General features: G+C 40.2%; 2 protein-coding genes across 2 annotated transcripts; both read right to left on the reverse strand.

The window, feature by feature from the left end:
* Window positions 1-622: 622 nt before the first annotated feature.
* On the reverse strand, window positions 623-1,561 carry LOC110123252 (putative olfactory receptor 10D4). The gene has a single exon (XM_020871017.2). It carries the CDS (start codon window positions 1,559-1,561, stop codon window positions 623-625), a length of 939 nt encoding a protein of 312 aa, XP_020726676.2.
* A 9,146-nt stretch (window positions 1,562-10,707) lies between these two features.
* LOC110123251 (olfactory receptor 10D3-like) lies at window positions 10,708-11,637 on the reverse strand. The gene has a single exon (XM_020871016.2). It carries the CDS (start codon window positions 11,635-11,637, stop codon window positions 10,708-10,710), a length of 930 nt encoding a protein of 309 aa, XP_020726675.2.
* Between the last annotated feature and the right edge of the window lie 6,862 nt (window positions 11,638-18,499).

The following is an 18,499-nucleotide window of genomic DNA, read 5'->3' on the forward strand; positions in this document are numbered from 1 at the left end:
CTAGATATATTAGCACATTTCTAGTTTCTGAAATGTAACTGAATTTCTTTATATCAGACTTAAGTATATAACAGTCATCACAAATAGATGACGAAGTGATAAATTTAATGGAATGAATTGAGTAGACAATAGATTTTTTTTTTTGAAAAATGAAAAATACTCCATGCAAATTGCAAAGAAGTTGCTGGAAGAGGTAAGCGTGTGTGCTCTAATTATGACAATACAGAGGCAACTTTATTAGCACAAAGTTAAAACCCTTGCATTCACATCCAACCTCAGCAAATTTCTATCTCTGAGACACTGCAGGAGTGTCTTAACCTCTCGGCACCTTAATACACTCCTCTGTATACCGGGACAATAATACCTACTCCATATGAAAATTCTCATAATAACATATGGCAGTAGTTAGAAAGTGCATAGAATAGTACCTGGCACATGGTAAGTGCCATAAAGATATTCTTGAATACAAATTTATATAAATATATACATGCTAATAACAAAAAAGTCCATTCAACCTATTTATCCCAAATGCCACTTGGCCATTCACCCAGCTGGTTTCAGAGACCACATGCTCCATATAAATGCAAGGCAAATCTGTAAGCACAGATAATGACATAGTACTTTATGCTACACAAGTATGTACTCCTTGGATTAGTGCTTTTCTCAGAGCCAACTTCACATCCTTGTTTCTCAAGCTGTATATCAAAGGATTCAGGGAAGGGTTAACAATATTATTGAACAACGGAACCACAGAATCCAGCCAAGGGCTGGAGGCAGGCCGGAGATAAATGAGGATCACGGGCCCATAGAAGAGCAGGACAGAAGTCAGGTGGGCACTGCAGGTGGAGAAGGCTCTGTGCCTGCCTTCTGAGGAGCTGATTCTCAATATAGAGATAACGATGCGAGTGTAAGAAGCGAGGACAAGAAGGAAACACAGGAGTGCCACAACACCTACGTTGGTGACACTCACCCTGTGAGCTAGAGAGGTGTCTGCACAGGCCAGGGGCAGCACCACCGGGATGTCACAGAAGAAATTGCCCACCTCCGTGGGGCCACAGTAGGGTAACTTAAACACAAGAAATGCGAGGACAGACGCATGCACACTGCTCCCCACCCAGGTGCTCAGAGTCAAGATGGCGCACACCTTGGGGCTCATGATGACCGTGTACCGCAAGGGGTGACAGATGGCGGCAAAGCGGTCATAGGCCATCACGGTGTACAGGAAACACTCCGTGCAGCCCAGGAAGTGATAAAAGAAGAGCTGGCAGGCGCAGCCCTGGTAAGAGATGGTCCGGCTTTGCCCCAGTAGGTAGAGCATCATTTTGGGGGAACTCACGGAAGGGAAAAAGATGTCAAACACTGACAGGTTGCCCAGGAAGAAATACATGGGGGTGTGGAGGTTGGAGGAAGTGAGGATGGCCAGGAGAATGAGCAGGTTCCCCACAAGAGTGAGCAGGTAGAAGGTGAGGAAGAAGACAAAGAGCGCGTGTTCCAGCCCCTGTGTGTGAGGGATTCCCATGAGGAGGAACTCGGTTACTGGCGTGTGATTCCTCATCTTCATATCTAGTCACACCTGGAAGATCAGACAGTGGTTCACTGAGATGGGCTTTCCCCAAAACACTAATACCTGCGCAGGATCCACGGGAAAGGGATACTATCTATTTATTGTACATTAAAAACCTCTAGACGCGAGCCAGTCCAGTCCTTACTAAGTAATGAGTGACATTCAGCCATTTATTTGTCATTTGTTTCCTCAGAAGGATAAGAGATGACACAACAGGCAGAATAGACTAGAAAGCAGAGAATAAATCCTACACTTGGATTTATCTGAGTTTCAATTGCAAATCTACTCCCCACTCTGTAACCCTGGACAATTTTAAAAAATAATCTCTAAATCTCCTCTGTGTCCATGTTCATGGTATAACATATCTTATGATTCTTATGAGAATTAATGCTTTTATGTATATATATATATAGTCCCCAATGTAATGACTGCTCTTATTCTTGTTTAAAAATTCACTCAAGATGTTTATATTCTGATTCAATGCATTTTTACTCCACATGGAGTTTCTCTTCGGCTGACCTGCTCCTACAGCAGTTTGGAATCACCTACTGATTAAAATGATTCACAGAAATGTTTTCTGCATCATCAACAGAAACAATGGAAAACTAAGAACTGTCTGGTAGAAATACACTGAGACAAGATGGAAATGATAATACTTAATCACAAAAAGGAACAAGCACTTAGCAATAATAAAAACAGCTATCCTATTTTGATGTAACATTCAATCTCTCAATAGAAATTATGTCTGCAATATGACAACAAATGCCATCCCGATGAAGGTTTTTAAGGTTCAGCATCATTAATTAGGGAATATCTTAAGAAAATCCATGGCATCTGCTAAGTCAGTATTAGTCCAAACTCAAATAGACCTAATTCCCATCCTCTCTCACCTGCCTATGGTATATATAACCCATCAGATGAGGAGGAGAGAGTGTTCCAGAAAGAAGGCACCTACAGCTGAAAGGGAAAGAGTGGACATGAGCTGGAATCCAGGCTCCACATCCACCCTCCTGTTTCCTTTCCTTTAGATGCTGTGGAACATGAGGGCCAGGCTCTGAAACCAGAGAAGTTGAACACCCCTCTTTGTCACATTCAGTCACTCAGGCCAACAGTGCGTCTGGTCCCTGATAAAAGCAGAGGCATCCATTCCCTGAAGAGACAATAGATGTCTTGTGTGTTCCTTTGGGCCCCACTCCCCATGTGGGATGTCTGTATAACAGAGGGAGCAATTAGAGTGGAGACTTTCCACTCCTTCCTTCTGCCCACTGTCTGTCTCATTAATTCTTAGATGAAAATGTAATTACCTTAAAAAGTGAGAAAAATGTTAGTCACTCAGTCATGTCTGACTCTTTGCAACCCTATGGACTGTAGCCAGGGGCTACAGGCTCTTCTGTCCATGGGATTCTCCAGGCAAGAATACTGGAGTGGGTTGCTATTCACTTCTCCAGGGGATCTTCCTGAACCAGGGGTCGAACCCTGGTCTCACACATAGCAGACAGATTCTTTACCATCTGAGGCACCAAAGGCATTTACTTATTTTCGATTTTCAAACCCCTTAGATTAACAATAACACTTGGGCATTTTTATCTAGTGGAAAGCCAACCATTGAGTTCAAATTTTTGAAATTTCCCAGTGATCCTGTGTTTGGAAGAACTTCTGCTGCTGCTGCTAAGTCACTTCAGTCGTGTCCGACTCTGTGCGACTCCATAGACAGCAGCCCACCAGGCTCCCCCGTCCCTGGGATTCTCCAGGCAAGAACACTGGAGTGGGTTGCCATTTCCTTCTCCAATGCATGAAAGTGAAAAGTGAAAGTGAAGTCGCTCAGTCGTGTCCGACTCTTCGAGACCCCATGGACTGCAGCCCACCAGGCTCCTCCGTCCATGGGATTTTCCAGGCAAGAGTACTGGAGTGGGTTGCCATTGCCTTTCTCCTTAGAAGAACTAGGTTTAAGAAAAAAGCTGAGGATTAGTAAAGGAACCACTTATAGAAATAAGGCAACAATCCCATTTGGTGTCAACAAAACTGCTTTTTTCTGTAATTAGTTGTAGAGTTCCCCAATATCACTTTCTCAACTGCTTCAATTAATATCTTATCCTTTTCTAAAAACTCTGTTCTTCATTTTCATTTTAAGATCACTACTAGTCTTTATATTAGCATTCTTTAGCTATGGCGGATATGTGCATGCCAAGTCACTTCAGTTGTGTCTGTCTCTTTGTGACCCCATGGATTGTAGCCCACCAGTCTTCTCTGTCCATGGGATTTTCCAGGCAAGAATACTGGAGTGCTTGCCATACCCTCCTCCAGGGGATCTTTCCAACCCAGGAATCGAACCCATGTCTCTTATGTCTCCTGCATTGGCAGGCGGGTTCTTTACCACTGGTGCCACCTGGGAAACCTATAAGTACTATAACTTGGTTCAATTTATGTTTTAAGAATCAGTCTACTGACTGCTGTGTAGACAAAGGATCAGAACAGACAGAGGTAGAATTAGGTAGGACTGTGAGCACGCTAAGCTTCCCTGGTAGCTCAATGGTAAAGATTCCGCCTGCAATGCAGGAGCCGCAGGAGACACAGATTCAGTCCCCGGGTGGGGAAGATCCTCTGGAGAAGGAAATGGCATCCCACTCCAGTGTTCTAGCCTGGAGAATCCCCATGGATAGAGGAGCCTGGCAGGCTACAGTCCACGGAGTAGCAAAGAGATGGACACGACTGGAGCAACTTAGCATGCATGTGAGCATGTTATTTTTAATGGCCATTCAGAGAAGGAAATGGCAACCCACTCCAGTGTTCTTGCCTGGAGAATCCCAGGGACAGAGGAGCCTGGTGGGCTGCCGTCTATGGGGTCACACAGAGTCGGACACAACTGAAGTGACTTAGCAGCAGCAGCAGTGAAACAAGCACATAGATCTACTTAAAATGTTATAGCTAAAATTCCTTTGATATAATACAAAATGCACAAAAGTGACAATGCTTTAAGTATTTACAACATTCTAATCATCATTGTCTTTTTTTTCAGGCTAAGGAATTCAGAAGAAACTTCTGTCTCTATGGTTTTGAAATCACAGTTACTTCTTACTGAGAATATCCTTTTTTTTTTTTAGCCAAACTCTTCAAGGACCCTTTATTTCATCCTTGCACCAATCATATGAGTAGACATCATTTTCTTTTTGAAGATAAAAATAAGTCTGGAAAAGTTTAAATAATTATCAAAATTCACTCCAAAATCAATCACAGAACTTGTATTTGAATGTCAGTCTTCCTGCATTTAAAACTTATGTTCACTTCTAACAAAATGGAATAAAGAATTTTAGTCTTAATTTTAAAAGTAAATATGTTATAGTCTTATATTTCTACTCATTTTCTTACTCGTTCCTTTTGTTTTCAAATGAAGGTGATGAATCAAATCATCATAAAAGCTTAAAATTTTTTGACAAGCAATGATTTCTTTAATATTTTAAACAGTTTTATTGAGATATCTCTATGCCATAAAATACCCACTTAAAGTTACAACTCAATGAGAATATATTTACAAAGAATATGTACTTACAGAGATGTACAACCATCACCACAGGCTAATTTTAGAACTTTTCCTTCATATTAAAAAGAAGTGTCCATTTCCAGTCATTTCCATTGATATCCCAAACTCTAGGCAACTATTAATCTATTTTTGGTCTCTACGAATTTGCCCTTTTTGATTCTGTTTTACAAGTGTAGTCACAAATTGTGTGTTCTTTTTATCTGGTATCTTTCACTGAATAAGTTTTTGAGATTGATCTCTGCTGTTGCATGTATCAGTATTTTTAAAGTTCCTTCATTTTGGTGAACAGTATTTTATCATATGGATATTTTTATGTCCTTAATGATAAGGCAAGATTCTAACTTTATTCCTAGTACCTGCAGACCCTTAAAAGATTATTGGTGTAACGAGAAATATTTTGCATATCTCAAAATCATCATCACCAAAATCGTCGAAACTGAATTATTTTGGATTGTCACATATTAAACAGTTCAGAATGTCAGTTCTGAATTTATATATATATTATAGTCACAATTTTTATTATTTTGTTTCATCTTGTCATCTCAACTTCTTTAGTGTGAAAATCAGTGCTGTATTAGTGAAAATCAGACCAGCTCTGAAATATTTTGTAATTAGTCATGTGCCCAACTCTTCCTTTTTCAATTGCCCTTTCTATAAATTGAGTATTTTACTTTGCACCTAAGTAATAGCAAGAATTCTTCAAGGAGTTTATGTATTTCATAATCAGTATCCCTATGACTCATTAAAACACACATATTAGGAAAAGACAAGACACAGTGAGCCTTATATGTAATATCTCATTTCAACTTTCAGAAATGCCATTCTTGGCAAAATCACAAGACATTAAAGAAACAGATAACCTAATAGCCCCCAATTGTACTGTTCTTTATATTGTGTTATTCCTAAATTTTCCATATCATTAATTTATTCAATAAGTATCCACGGTGAAATGCATTTGTCACCCAGACAGATTAAATTAGCTTCACAATACAGTCACTTTCAAAACAGTTATACATATATATATATATATATATATGACATTCATGAATTTATGAACGTATGACTTATACATGAGTAAGAGTATATAAATTTTCAAGGAGAAATAAAACACCATATTTACTAGCATGTATGAGTTAGTAGGTTAACATGCTTTTCCAAACAGTAAAATTTTACATTCAAATCAAAATACTCTCTTAGGAGACTGCTAGTGAGTGCAAAGTTAAAGCACTGTCAACTAGATGATTATAACCAAGGGTTCTCCTACTACAGTAATTTGCCACACTTTTCATTACTGTATCAATATACCTGTCAAACAGTCTGAAATGCCTTTGTCAGCTGGTATTCTCTCTCCCATGGACACTACAGATACACTATCCATTTGTTCAACAGCTTTATCAAGGCACAGGCTACATATCATAAAATTCAACTCTTGTTAAAAACACAATTTAATTATTTTTTTAAATTTACAGAGTCATGCAAACATTGTCAAAATTCTGATCATTTCCATCACCCAAAAGTTTCCCTGGGGTCAATTTGCAATCAGTTCCCATTCCCACTCCACTCCCCAGGAAGCCAACCACTAATTTACTCTTTGTCTCTGTAAATTTGTCTTTTCTAGGCATTTCATACAAATGGAATGATACAGCATGTGTTCTTTGAACCTGGCTTCTTTCCCTTAGCATAATGCTGTTGAGGTGCATCCATGCTATATCACGTAAAAATAGTTTGTCAGAGACTTTTTCTTGCCAATAGTATTCCATAGCATGAATACATTATATTTAGTTTATCCTTTCACTAGACATTCAAGACATTTCTACTTTTGAATATTACCAGTAACACTCCTATGAACAATCACATGAAAATCTCCCTGTGTATCCACTTCCTTTTCATCTACTATCCAAGACTGTATATTTTTTTCTGAGATTTTGATTAAATCATCATAATATCTTCTGATATAAGTGATAAGCTGCCGGGAGCCGTTATGGGGGGTCCCGCCCATGACGAGGTCATGAAGAAAATACCGGGCAGGCAAGGCCGTCCGGGACCCCATCCATGACGAGGTCATGAGGAAAAAACCTGACAGGCAAGGCCGTCTAGGATAAGGGACCCTCCAGGTTGGCCTCGGCCTCTACCCCACCCTGTATCCTCCCCCCTTTTCTGCTGTTGTTCTTGTTCGCCCTGCTGCAGATTCTTGTGTTGCCTGCCGAGAGCTCTCCTGCTCCTCTTTCACTGAATAAAGACCAACTTAAAACCCTAATTAATAAATCTCCTGGACGCTGGTACCCTATGAAGGGGCCAGGGATGAAGGAAATGCTTCAATTCAAACCCTTTTGCTGGCATTCTGGCTTGTTTGATAAATGTGTGCTCTCATTGCAAAAAATGCTCATGATTGTTCTAAACATCCTAAGCACAGTACACTAACAAAAGAAACTATTAAGCATAGGCCCCTTCACGGGTTGAGAAAAGCTCCACAAATATGATAGCCACAAATGTGACTAATAAAAAATACTTTGTATAGAGATTAGCTGGCGACTTCTTGCAGGTAGTTAACTTTTAGACTAAGAGCCTGTTTTGTGCCATATCTGCTGTTTCTGCAGTCCTTCGCATTTCTGTTCTGTAAAAATGTAATCCTATCTAGTTCCCATAGAGATGACGCTTATTAGAAAGAAAATAGATTAATTATAAGAAAAACAGGGTCGGCTACTGAAGTTGCTTAAGTCACACCAGGTGCAAGCCATAAAATGTTAGCAGGCCTGAAGGCCAAATGATAAGAAAGACTCTTGTGAACGAAAAGTATGTGGGTGACATCCTGTTTCTGTTGAAGGTCAAGTTGCTGTAATGTTTTGAGATGCCCTGTGTGTAAGCAATATGCACTTCCCCCAAAAAGATGTTGTTAAGGGTATAAAGGGGCCGTGCAAAAATAAACTTCAGACTTAGCCCCGAGCTTTGTCTCACTCTCTCTCTCATTCGCCGACGCCGTTCATCCTGAGGGTTCCCTGGATCCTGCTGGGGCTGGACCCTGGCAATAAGCCTCATAAAATCAAACTAAATTGTAGAACATTTTTGTAGACATCCAATCCCGTCCGTCAAATGTTTATTCTCATTACGTTCTATTTCAAGCGATGCTATTTTCCTGAGTCTTAGTTCAGCCTACTGTGGTGCTCTATATGCACAGGGTATGTAAGGACATATCTAATAGCTTTCAGAATTGAGGTTTTCCGAAATAACTTAAAGGCACAACAATTCTTTGGAAATCGAAATATCCCTCTTCGAAATAGTAGCTATCACTGTGCTGAAAGTCAAGGTGATCCAATACATTCTGTCTATGTTTTTATTTTCTTTTTATTTATATATTTCTATTCTGAACTGTGTCTCCTATAGACAGAATGTATTTGGATCATTTTCAGTTGTGGCCCAAGAGCTCATTTGCTGTGTAGCATGTGGAATCTTTTATCATTATAAAAGTATTAGTCCTGCCACTAATATCCACCACAGGGAAGCTGAGGTGGCAGGACTAATAGAAAAAACAGACTTTAAAACAAAAAATGTTACTAGAGATAAAAGGGAACATTTTATAATGATAAAAGGGTTGATCTATTATGAAAATAGAACAGTTGTAAACATATATGTATTTAATATCATGTAGTGACCTTAGAAAACCAAAGTAACTAGGGAAATTCAGGCCCCATAAGAAGTTCGTGGTTCAGTGAAAAAGACTCCCATCTGCCAATGCAGGAGACATTTGCTCTATCCCTGGGTTTGGAAGATGGCCTGGAGGAGGAAATGGCAACCCAATCCTGTATTCTTGCCCAGGAAATCCCGTGAACAGAGGAGCCTGGCAGGCTGCAGTTCATGGGGTCGCAAAAAAGTCGAACAGGACTTAGCAACTAAACAACAACAAAGATAAGAAGTGGAAACAAAAACCAAAACCTGCTACTACATGTTTGAACCTTGAAAACATTATGCTAAGTTAAGAAGACAGTCACAAAAAAATAAGCATTATAGGATTCTATTTATATAAAATCTCAAGAACAAGCAAATCTGTAGATATAGAAGGCAGATTAAATGGCTTACAGCCAAAAGTGAGAAGGGTACTAAGAAGATGATAGCTACAAGGTATAGGATATCTTTTTCTGATGATAAAAATGTTCTAAAATTGGCCATAGTGATGGTTGTACAGATCTGTGAATATAAAAAAAAAAAAAAAAAAAACATTGACTTGTACACTTTAAATGGGTGAACTATTTGGGCCATGAATTATCTCAGTAAAATTAATTTAAAAATTGTGGCAATTGAAATTACTTGATACACTATTAAAATAAGAAAAGATTTTATATATATATATATAACTACTACTGTATAAATATACATATGTAGATAGGTATATTCATGATGTACATTTAGATTACATCATTATAAACAGGGAGTCAGAAATTTTAGTTCCAATTTAGTCATTAATGAGAGACATAGGAGAAATGTCAGAATGTTAATGGTGATAATCATTTGTGTGGTAGGGTTAATTTGTAATTTCTACTCACTTTACTTTTTTACAGTTTTCCTATTTTCTTCAAACCTATTCATTTACATGAGGGAAAAGAAGATTATTATTGCTGAAGTGATAGGAATTTTGGAACTCACATTCAGTCTTTGACTTAATGGAAGAAAATCTGCAATCACTATTACAAAATCAAAACTACTGTTACAAAATCAAAATAGATCCTCACAGACTAGAGGATCTATGAAGCCCATACTAGTAGATATGTGGATATCATCTGGTCTCTGAAATGTAACCGAAATGCTTTATATCAGACTCAGGTACATAACACTCCTCACAACATAGATGAAAAAAGTGATGAAAATTAATGGAATGGAACAAACTGAATAGACTACAGATTGTTTTTTAAATTGGAGAATACTTCATGTAAGTTGAAAAGAAGTTCCTAGAAAGGTGGGCATTTGTGCTATACTTCGGACAATACAAAGCTTTCCAGGTGGCACAGTGGTAAAGAATCCTCCTGCCAATGCAGGAGATGCAAGAGATGCGGGTTCAATCCCTGGGTCAAGAAGATCCCCTGGAGTAGGAAATGGCAACCCACTCCAGTATTCTTGCCTGGAAACTTCCATGGATAGAAGAACCTGGCAGGCTACAGTCCATGGGGTCGCAAAGAGTCAGATATGACAGGATACCCACACACACGTTTCTGACAATACAGAGGAAGCATTATTAGCACAAAGTTAAAACCCTAGCAGTCACAGTCCTACCTAGCTCAGCAACCTTCTATCTCTGTGACACTGCAAAAGTCTCTTAACCTTCTGGTGCCTTAATATCCTCCTCTGTAAATTGGGATAATAATACCTAAATCCATGATAATTATCATAATAACATATGTCAGTACTTATAAAGTGCATAGAAGAGTGCTTGGCCCATGATAAGTGCTGTAAAAGATATTGCTCAATAAAAATTATACAAATATATACATGCTAATTACAAAAAAAAATCCATTCAAATTCTTTAGCAGTCACACCAACGCTAAGACACAAGTCATCCCCGATAAACACAAGGCAAATTTATAAGCACAGGTACTGACAGAAGAGCTTACACTCCTCAGGTATGTGCTCCCTGGATCAGTGCTTTTCTCAGAGCCAACTTCACATCCTTGTTTCTCAAGCTGTATATCAAAGGATTCAGGGAAGGGTTAACAATATTATTTAACACCTGAACCATAGAATCCAACCAAGGGCTGGAGGCAGGCTGGAGATAAATGAGGATCACGGGCCCATAGAAGAGCAGGACGGAAGTCAGGTGGGCACTGCAGGTGGAGAAGGCTCTGTGCCTGCCTTCTGAGGAGCTGATTCTCAATACAGAGATAACGATGCGAGTGTAAGAAGCGAGGACAAGAAGGAAACACAGGAGTGCCACAACACCTACGTTGGTGACACTCACCCTGTGAGCTAGAGAGGTGTCTGCACAGGCCAGGGGCAGCACCACCGGGATGTCACAGAAGAAATTGCCCACCTCCGTGGGGCCACAGTAGGGTAACTTAAACACAAGAAATGCGAGGACAGACGCATGCACACTGCTCCCCACCCAGGTGCTCAGAGTCAAGATGGCGCACACCCTGGGGCTCATGATGACCGTGTACCGCAAGGGGTGACAGATGGCGGCAAAGCGGTCATAGGCCATCACGGTGTACAGGAAACACTCCGTGCAGCCCAGGAAGTGATAAAAGAAGAGCTGGCAGGCGCAGCCCTGGTAAGAGATGGTCCGGCTTTGCCCCAGTAGGTAGAGCATCATTTTGGGGGAACTCACGGAAGGGAAAAAGATGTCAAACACTGACAGGTTGCCCAGGAAGAAGTACATGGGGGTGTGGAGGTTGGAGGAAGTGAGGATGGCCAGGAGAATGAGCAGGTTCCCCACAAGAGTGAGCAGGTAGAACATGAGGAAGAAGACAAAGAGCGCGTGTTCCAGCCCCTGTGTGTGAGGGATTCCCATGAGGAGGAACTCGGTTACTGGTGTGTGATTCCTCATCTTCATATCTAGTCACACCTGGAAGATCAGACAGTGGTCTCACTGAGATGGGCTTTCCCCACAACACTAATACCTGCCCAGGACCCAGGGGAAAGGGATAACATCTATATATTATACATAAAAATCTTCCAGATGGGAGTCAGTCCAGTTCTTGCTAATTAACATGCAACATCCAGTCATTTTTCATCTGTGTCCTCTGAAGGATATTAGCACAAGAGAAAGAATAGAGCAGAGGGTAGAAGATAAATGCTGTCTCAGATGTATCTGAATTTAAATGCCCAATCTAATTCCCACTCAATGATTTTGAACGATTTAAAAAAAGAAATCTCCACGGTATCTGGGTTAATAGTTTAATAATATCTTATGATTCTAAGATTTAATAATATCTAATGATTCTACTTTGGCCACCTGATATGAAGAACTGACTCATTGGGAAAGACCCTGATGCTGGGAAAGATTGAAGGCAGAAGGAAAAGGGGATGACAGAGGATGAGATGGCTGGATGGCATCACCAACTCGATGGACATGAGTTTGAGCAAGCTCCAGGAGTTGGTGGTGGACAGGGAAGCCTGGCGTGATGCAGTCCATGGGGTCACAAAGAGTCAGACATGACTGAGCGACTGAACTTGATTCTAACAATGAATAATGCTTTAATATACATAAAACCCCTAATGTAATGCTGCAAATCCCTACCCTCATTAGAAAATCCCCTCAAGGTACTGAATTCTGATTTCAATGCTCCTTTACTCCACACAGCATTTGACTTAGGCTGATCTGCAGCTGCAGCACTTTGGAATCATCTATTGATGTCAGCGATTCACAAAAATGCTTTCTCCATCATCAACTCAAAAATGGACAAGAACCATCTAGTGGAAATACAGTGAAACACGATGGAAATGATAATACTTAATTCAGGAAAAAGCAACAGGCAGTTAGCAATAATAAAAACAACTATCTTCTTTCAATGTTACAGTCAGTCTCTCAATAGAAATTATGTCTGCAATATGACAATGTATGCCATCCCAATGAAGGTTTTTAAGACTCTGCATCATTAACTAGGGAATATCTTAAGAAAATCCATGGAGTCAGCTTAGTCCGTATTTAGTCCAAACTCCAGTAGAGCCAATTCCCATCTTCTCTCACATGCCTATGGTGTGTATGACCCATCAGATGAGGAGAGAGCATTCCAGAAAGAAGGCACCTACAGATGGAAGGGAAAGAGTGGACTTGGCTAAAATCCAGGCTCCACATCCACCCTCCTGCTTTCTTTCCTTTAGATGCTGTGGAACAAAAGGCCAGGTTCTGAAACCAGAGAAGCTGAATGCACCTCTTAATCAGATTCAGTCATTCAGATCTGAAAATCCAGACCAACAGTGCCTGTGTTCCCTGGTAAAAGGAGTGGCATTAATTTCCCGCAGAGTGAATAGATGTTTTGAGTGTTCCTTTGAGACCTTCTCCCCATGTGGGATGTCTGTAGAATAGGGAGAGCAATTAGACAGGAGACTTTTTCCTCTCCTTCCTTCTTCTCCCCACTGTCTCTACTTCATTAAATCTTAGACTAAAATATAATTATGTAAAAGCATTTGCTTATTTTCAATATGTATGTATGTTCCACATTTTGATTATCTATTTGTCATTAATGGACACAAATAGCTTCCACCTCCTACCTTTTGTGAATAATTCTGCCATGAACATACTATAAACATGAATATTCAGGACTCTTGGATGTATACTCAGAAGTAAAATTAGTGAATCATAGGGTAATTTTATTTCTAAATTTACTGAGAAATCACCATACTACTTTCCATAGAGAATGTGCCATTTTGCAATTCCTACCAACAGTGCACAATGGTTCCAACTTTTCCACATCTCTTTTCTATTTTACTTTTTTCCCCAATAAGAGCTATTCTAATGAGTGTAGGTGATATCTCAATGTGAATTTTATTTGCATTTCCCTAACAATTACTGATATTGAGCATCTTTCCATATGCTTGATGATCAATTGTATGTCTTCTTTATGGATGTCTGTTTAAGTCATTTACCACCCCCCCCCTTTTAATCAAGTTATTTGCTTTGTTGTTGTTCTTGTTGAGGATGATGGAATAAGATATTAAGAACTGGTGTGTGCATGTGTATGTGTGTGTGCATGTGTTTTAAGAAAAGATTTATGTTGTGTGCTCTACTAAAGTTTTAGATATAGGGAAGTTTTAAGATGTTTTAATATTTTTGCAATGCCAGTCATTACAACACTGATTTTGGAGAAGCTGAGAAAAGTGATTGGAGTTCATTCATATTTGGCTTTCTTCAACTTTAATGAGAATATGTATTTCAACTTTAATGAGACTATATATCTAAATAAGTCATGTGGTTCTTCTGTATCCCACATGTTTCACTCATGTTTCTGTTTTCATATCAATAAATTTGCAATTACATCATAACTTGAAAGGCTAAGTGGTACCCATTCATTCATTCAACAAACTCATACATCATGCTTACTAGGTCTCTGGGCAATGTCCTATGGGTACAAGAGTGAATAAGACAAACATGATGGAAATTTGTCTTGCATAGAAAAGAATTAAAATGAACAAGTTTAAATATTAGTGGTGATAACTATTTGTCGTAATCACTATATAGGGTCTACCAGCTATTAAGGGTTTTCTGCATGAGAGTTCTTCCACCAGTATCCAGCTTTAATAGGACAGCAAACTAACACTAGAATTGTTTGAATCCAGCATATAGTCTAGGACTCTCTCCCAAAGCATAGGAATAGGATTCTGTATGATCTTAGATTTTACCTGTCAGGTTAGGAGGGGCCATGGAATCCTCACATTGCACATCAAACCACTGTCTATAGGTGTAAATGGACTTCATTTTGTCCTTTTTGTCTCACACTTTTTGTAAGGGCAGCGATTTATTTTATTTGGGATTTTCATTTTTTGTTTTGTTTTAATGGTTTCAAATGGTATGGATACTTTGGGGAGTAGAAATGGAACACAAACCTACACATCAGTAAAATGTCATAGAAAATAAGGACTGATGTGTCCATGGGGTCTCCTGTAAATATTCTCCTTTCTCTCTGGATTCTGGAGAAGAGTGAGAAATAATGAACAACTTGAGTATTTGGGGAGACCAAGTTGGAAAATGCAACTTGGTGGGAGAACCAGATATGCATGGAAATTGAACCCAGTAATCAGGACATCTCCTCTTCAAAGAACTCTGGACAATAAGGCTTTCCCACCCCTTTCACACTAGAGGATAATCTGGGATGTTGTCAGTTGACACAGTAGGAAACAGTGACAGTAGGAGTTAAGAGGACTTGAGACTACAGCTGTATTTCCCCTAACTACATGTGTTATGAATGGCAAGATACTTATTGCTATGTTTCAGTGCCACCATGTACAGAGGGGTACAGTGAGTTGTGGCACAGAATTAGTGGAGATAATAAGAAAGTCAATATATATAAACATGACCAATGTCCCTCTATACTATACCAGCTATTTATTGAACACTATGTATCATGAGCTCTGAAGAGAGCTCAATAAAGGCCATGTAGGATAGACATAAATAAACACAGAATAACAAAAATACCAAATACCAAACAGAAGGAAAAAATGTGGAAAGCATTCAGAAAAAAAATGACTCATCCTTTACAAGGGAACCTCAGTAAGAACTTTGACTGACTTTTCATTTGAAACAGCACATCTCAGAAGGCACCAGGATAAGTATCTAAGTTCTCAAAGGAAAAAAAGCCAACCAGGATACTACTGACATTAAAGAAATCATCCAAGGGAGGAGCCAAGATGGCAGAGGAATAGGACGGAGAGACCACTTTCTCTCCTACAAATTCATCAAAAGAACATTTGAACGCTGAGCAAATTTCACAAAACAACTTCTGATCGCTAGCAGAGGACATCAGGCGCCCAGAAAAGCAGCCCATTGTCTTCAAAGGGAGGTAGAACAAAATATAAAAGATAAAAGGGGGGACAAAAGAGCTACGGACGGAGACCCGTCCCGGGAAGGGAGTCTTAATAGAGGAAGTTTCCAATCACCAGGAAACCCTCGCACTGGCGGGACTGGGGGAAGTTTTCGGCAATCTAACTGGGAGGAAAAATTAAACAAGGCCCACAGATTACGTGCCTAAAAGCAACTCCCAGCAGAAAAGTACCCCAGACGCCCGCACCCGCCAGCAACAAGCGGGGGCGGAACGGAGAGGAGCGGGCGGCATTGCTTAGGGTAAGGACCGGCCCGAAGACCCTGAGAGCAATCGGAGGGAGCTTTTTTAAACTGTGGGATAGCAAGGGACAAAATTAACCGGCCGGAACACACTGCCGGCGGTTCGCAAAACAAAGGGACTGAGAAACTCCAGAGAAGAGCCGGCCCATCCCCGCTGGAGGTAGGAGGCAGGGGGGGGGGGGGGGGGGGGGGGCAAACTCAGCCCCTGAGAAGCCACCCCCTACACACTGCAAACAGGCCCCCGGTTCCTATCTAAAGACTTCCTGAGACCCGACTGGCGGCGCGCGCTGGGGCCGCGGAGGGAAAAAGCGCGCCGTACCCGGGGAGAGTGCGCCCAAGCCTCTGGCTGCCTGAACCGCTCAGGCCGGGAAAGGCACAAAACGCAGGCGCAACCGAATCCGCGCTTTTGTGGAGTACCCAAAAACTGGAACCACACTCAACGCAGGGCCCGCTCCATATAGAGCAGCCGGGAGCCTGAGCAGTGTAGACAGGGAAAGCACTGACACCCGTGAGTGGGGCAAACCCAGTGTGGCCGGAACACGGTGAGTGCTAGCCACACGGAGCGGTGTCTGTCTGCAGCGCCCCGCCCTCCCCGTAGCAGGACTGAACTGAACTAGAGAACCTAAATAAGAGATCACCTCCGCCCGCCTGTGTCAGGGCGGAAATTAGACACCGAAGAGACGGCAAAGAGAAGCCAAATAAACAAAGGGAACCGCTTCAGAAAGGACCGGTGCAACAGATTAAAATCCCTGAAGGTAACACCGACTACACTGGAAGGGGCCTATAGATATCGAGAAGTGTAAGCTGGAAAGAGGAGCTATCTGAAATTGAACTGAACCTACACTGACCACAACAGCTCCAGAGAAATTCCTAGATATATATGTATATTTTTTTTTAATTAAAAAAATTTTTTTTTTTCTTTCCTTTTTTTTATTTTTTATTTTTTCTCTTTTATTTTCTTTTAAAATTCCCTATTACTCCCCCATTACTCCTCAACTTTCATTTTCATATATTTTTACGATTTTTTTAATTAGGGAAAAAAATTTTTTTCTTTTTTTTTCTTTTTCTTGTTTTTCTCTCCTATTTCCTTTTAAAGTCCTCTAATACTCCTCTATTATTCCTTAATTTTCATTTTCATTTCACTATAACCTTGCCAAAAAAGAGAGAGAGAGAGAGAGAAAGAGAGAAACCCTATACATTTCTAAATTTTTTGTGTGTTTTTGTTTATGTTTTAAATATTGTATTTCAAAGAGTCTAACATCTACACTAGATTTTTAATCTTTGTTTTTCAGTATGTGATATAAATTTTGGACATTTAAGAATCCAATATTCAGTTCCCATTTCTATTCAGGAGTGTGGTGATTACTCTCCCACTTTTGACTCTCTGTTTTCTACCTCAGAACACTTCTATTTCCTCCTTTCCCCTTCTCTTCCCAATCCAACTCTGTGAATCTTTGTGGGTGTCTGGGCTACGGAGAACACTTTGGGAACAGATAACTACGTAGATCTGTCTCTCTCCTCTTGAGTCCCCTTTTTCTCCTCTTGCTCACCTCTATCTCCTTCCTCCCTCTCCTATTCTTCATGTAACTCTGTGAACCTCTCTGGTTGTCTTTCATGGTGGAGAATCTTTTCACCGTTAACCTAGAAGTTTTATTATCAGTGGTGTATAGTTGGAGAAGTCTTGAGACTATTGGAAGAATAAAACTGAAATCCAGAGGCAGGAGACTTAAGCCCAAAACCTGAGAAAACCAGAAAACTCCTGACTACACGGAACATTAAGGAATAAGAGACCATCCAAAAGCCTCCATACCTACACCTAAACCAACCACCACCCAAGAGCCAATAAGCTCCAGTACAAGACATACCACGCAAATTCTTTAGCAATGCAGGAACATAGACCTGAGTGTCAACATACAGGCTGTCCAAAGTCACACCTAACACATAGACCCATCGCAAAACTCATTACTGGACACTCCATTGCACTCCAGAGAGAAGAAATCCAATTCCACGCACCAGAACGCTGACACAAGCTTCCCTAACCAGGAAACCTTGACAAACCAATCGTCCAACCCCACCCACTGGGTGAAACCTCCACAATAAAAAGGAACCACAGACCACAAGAATACAGAAAGCCCACTCCAGACACAGCAATCTAAACATGATGAAAAGGCAGAGAAATACCAACAGGTAAAGGAATATGAAAAAAGCCCACCAAGTCAAACAAAAGAGGAGGAAATAGGGAATCTACCTGAAAAAGAATTTAGAATGATGATAATAAAAATGATCCAAAATCTTGAAAACAAAACGGAGTTACAAATAAATAGCCTGGAGACAAAGATTGAGAAGATGCAAGAAATGTTTAACAAGGACCTAGAAGAAATTTTAAAAAGTCAATTAAAAATTAATAATGAAATAAATGAGATCAAAAACACTCTGGAGGGAACCAGGAGTAGAATAACAGAGACAGAAGATAGGATAAGTGAGTTAGAAGATAAAATGGTGGAAATAAATGAAACAGAGAGGAAAAAAGAAAAAAGAATCAAAAGAAATGAGGACAACCTCAGGGACCTCTGGGACAATGTGAAATGCCCCAACATTTGAATCATAGAAGTCCCAGAAGAAGAAGACAAAAAGA

Source organism: Odocoileus virginianus, unplaced genomic scaffold, assembly GCF_023699985.2.
Source record: "Odocoileus virginianus isolate 20LAN1187 ecotype Illinois unplaced genomic scaffold, Ovbor_1.2 Unplaced_Scaffold_19, whole genome shotgun sequence".
Lineage (NCBI taxonomy): Eukaryota > Metazoa > Chordata > Mammalia > Artiodactyla > Cervidae > Odocoileus > Odocoileus virginianus.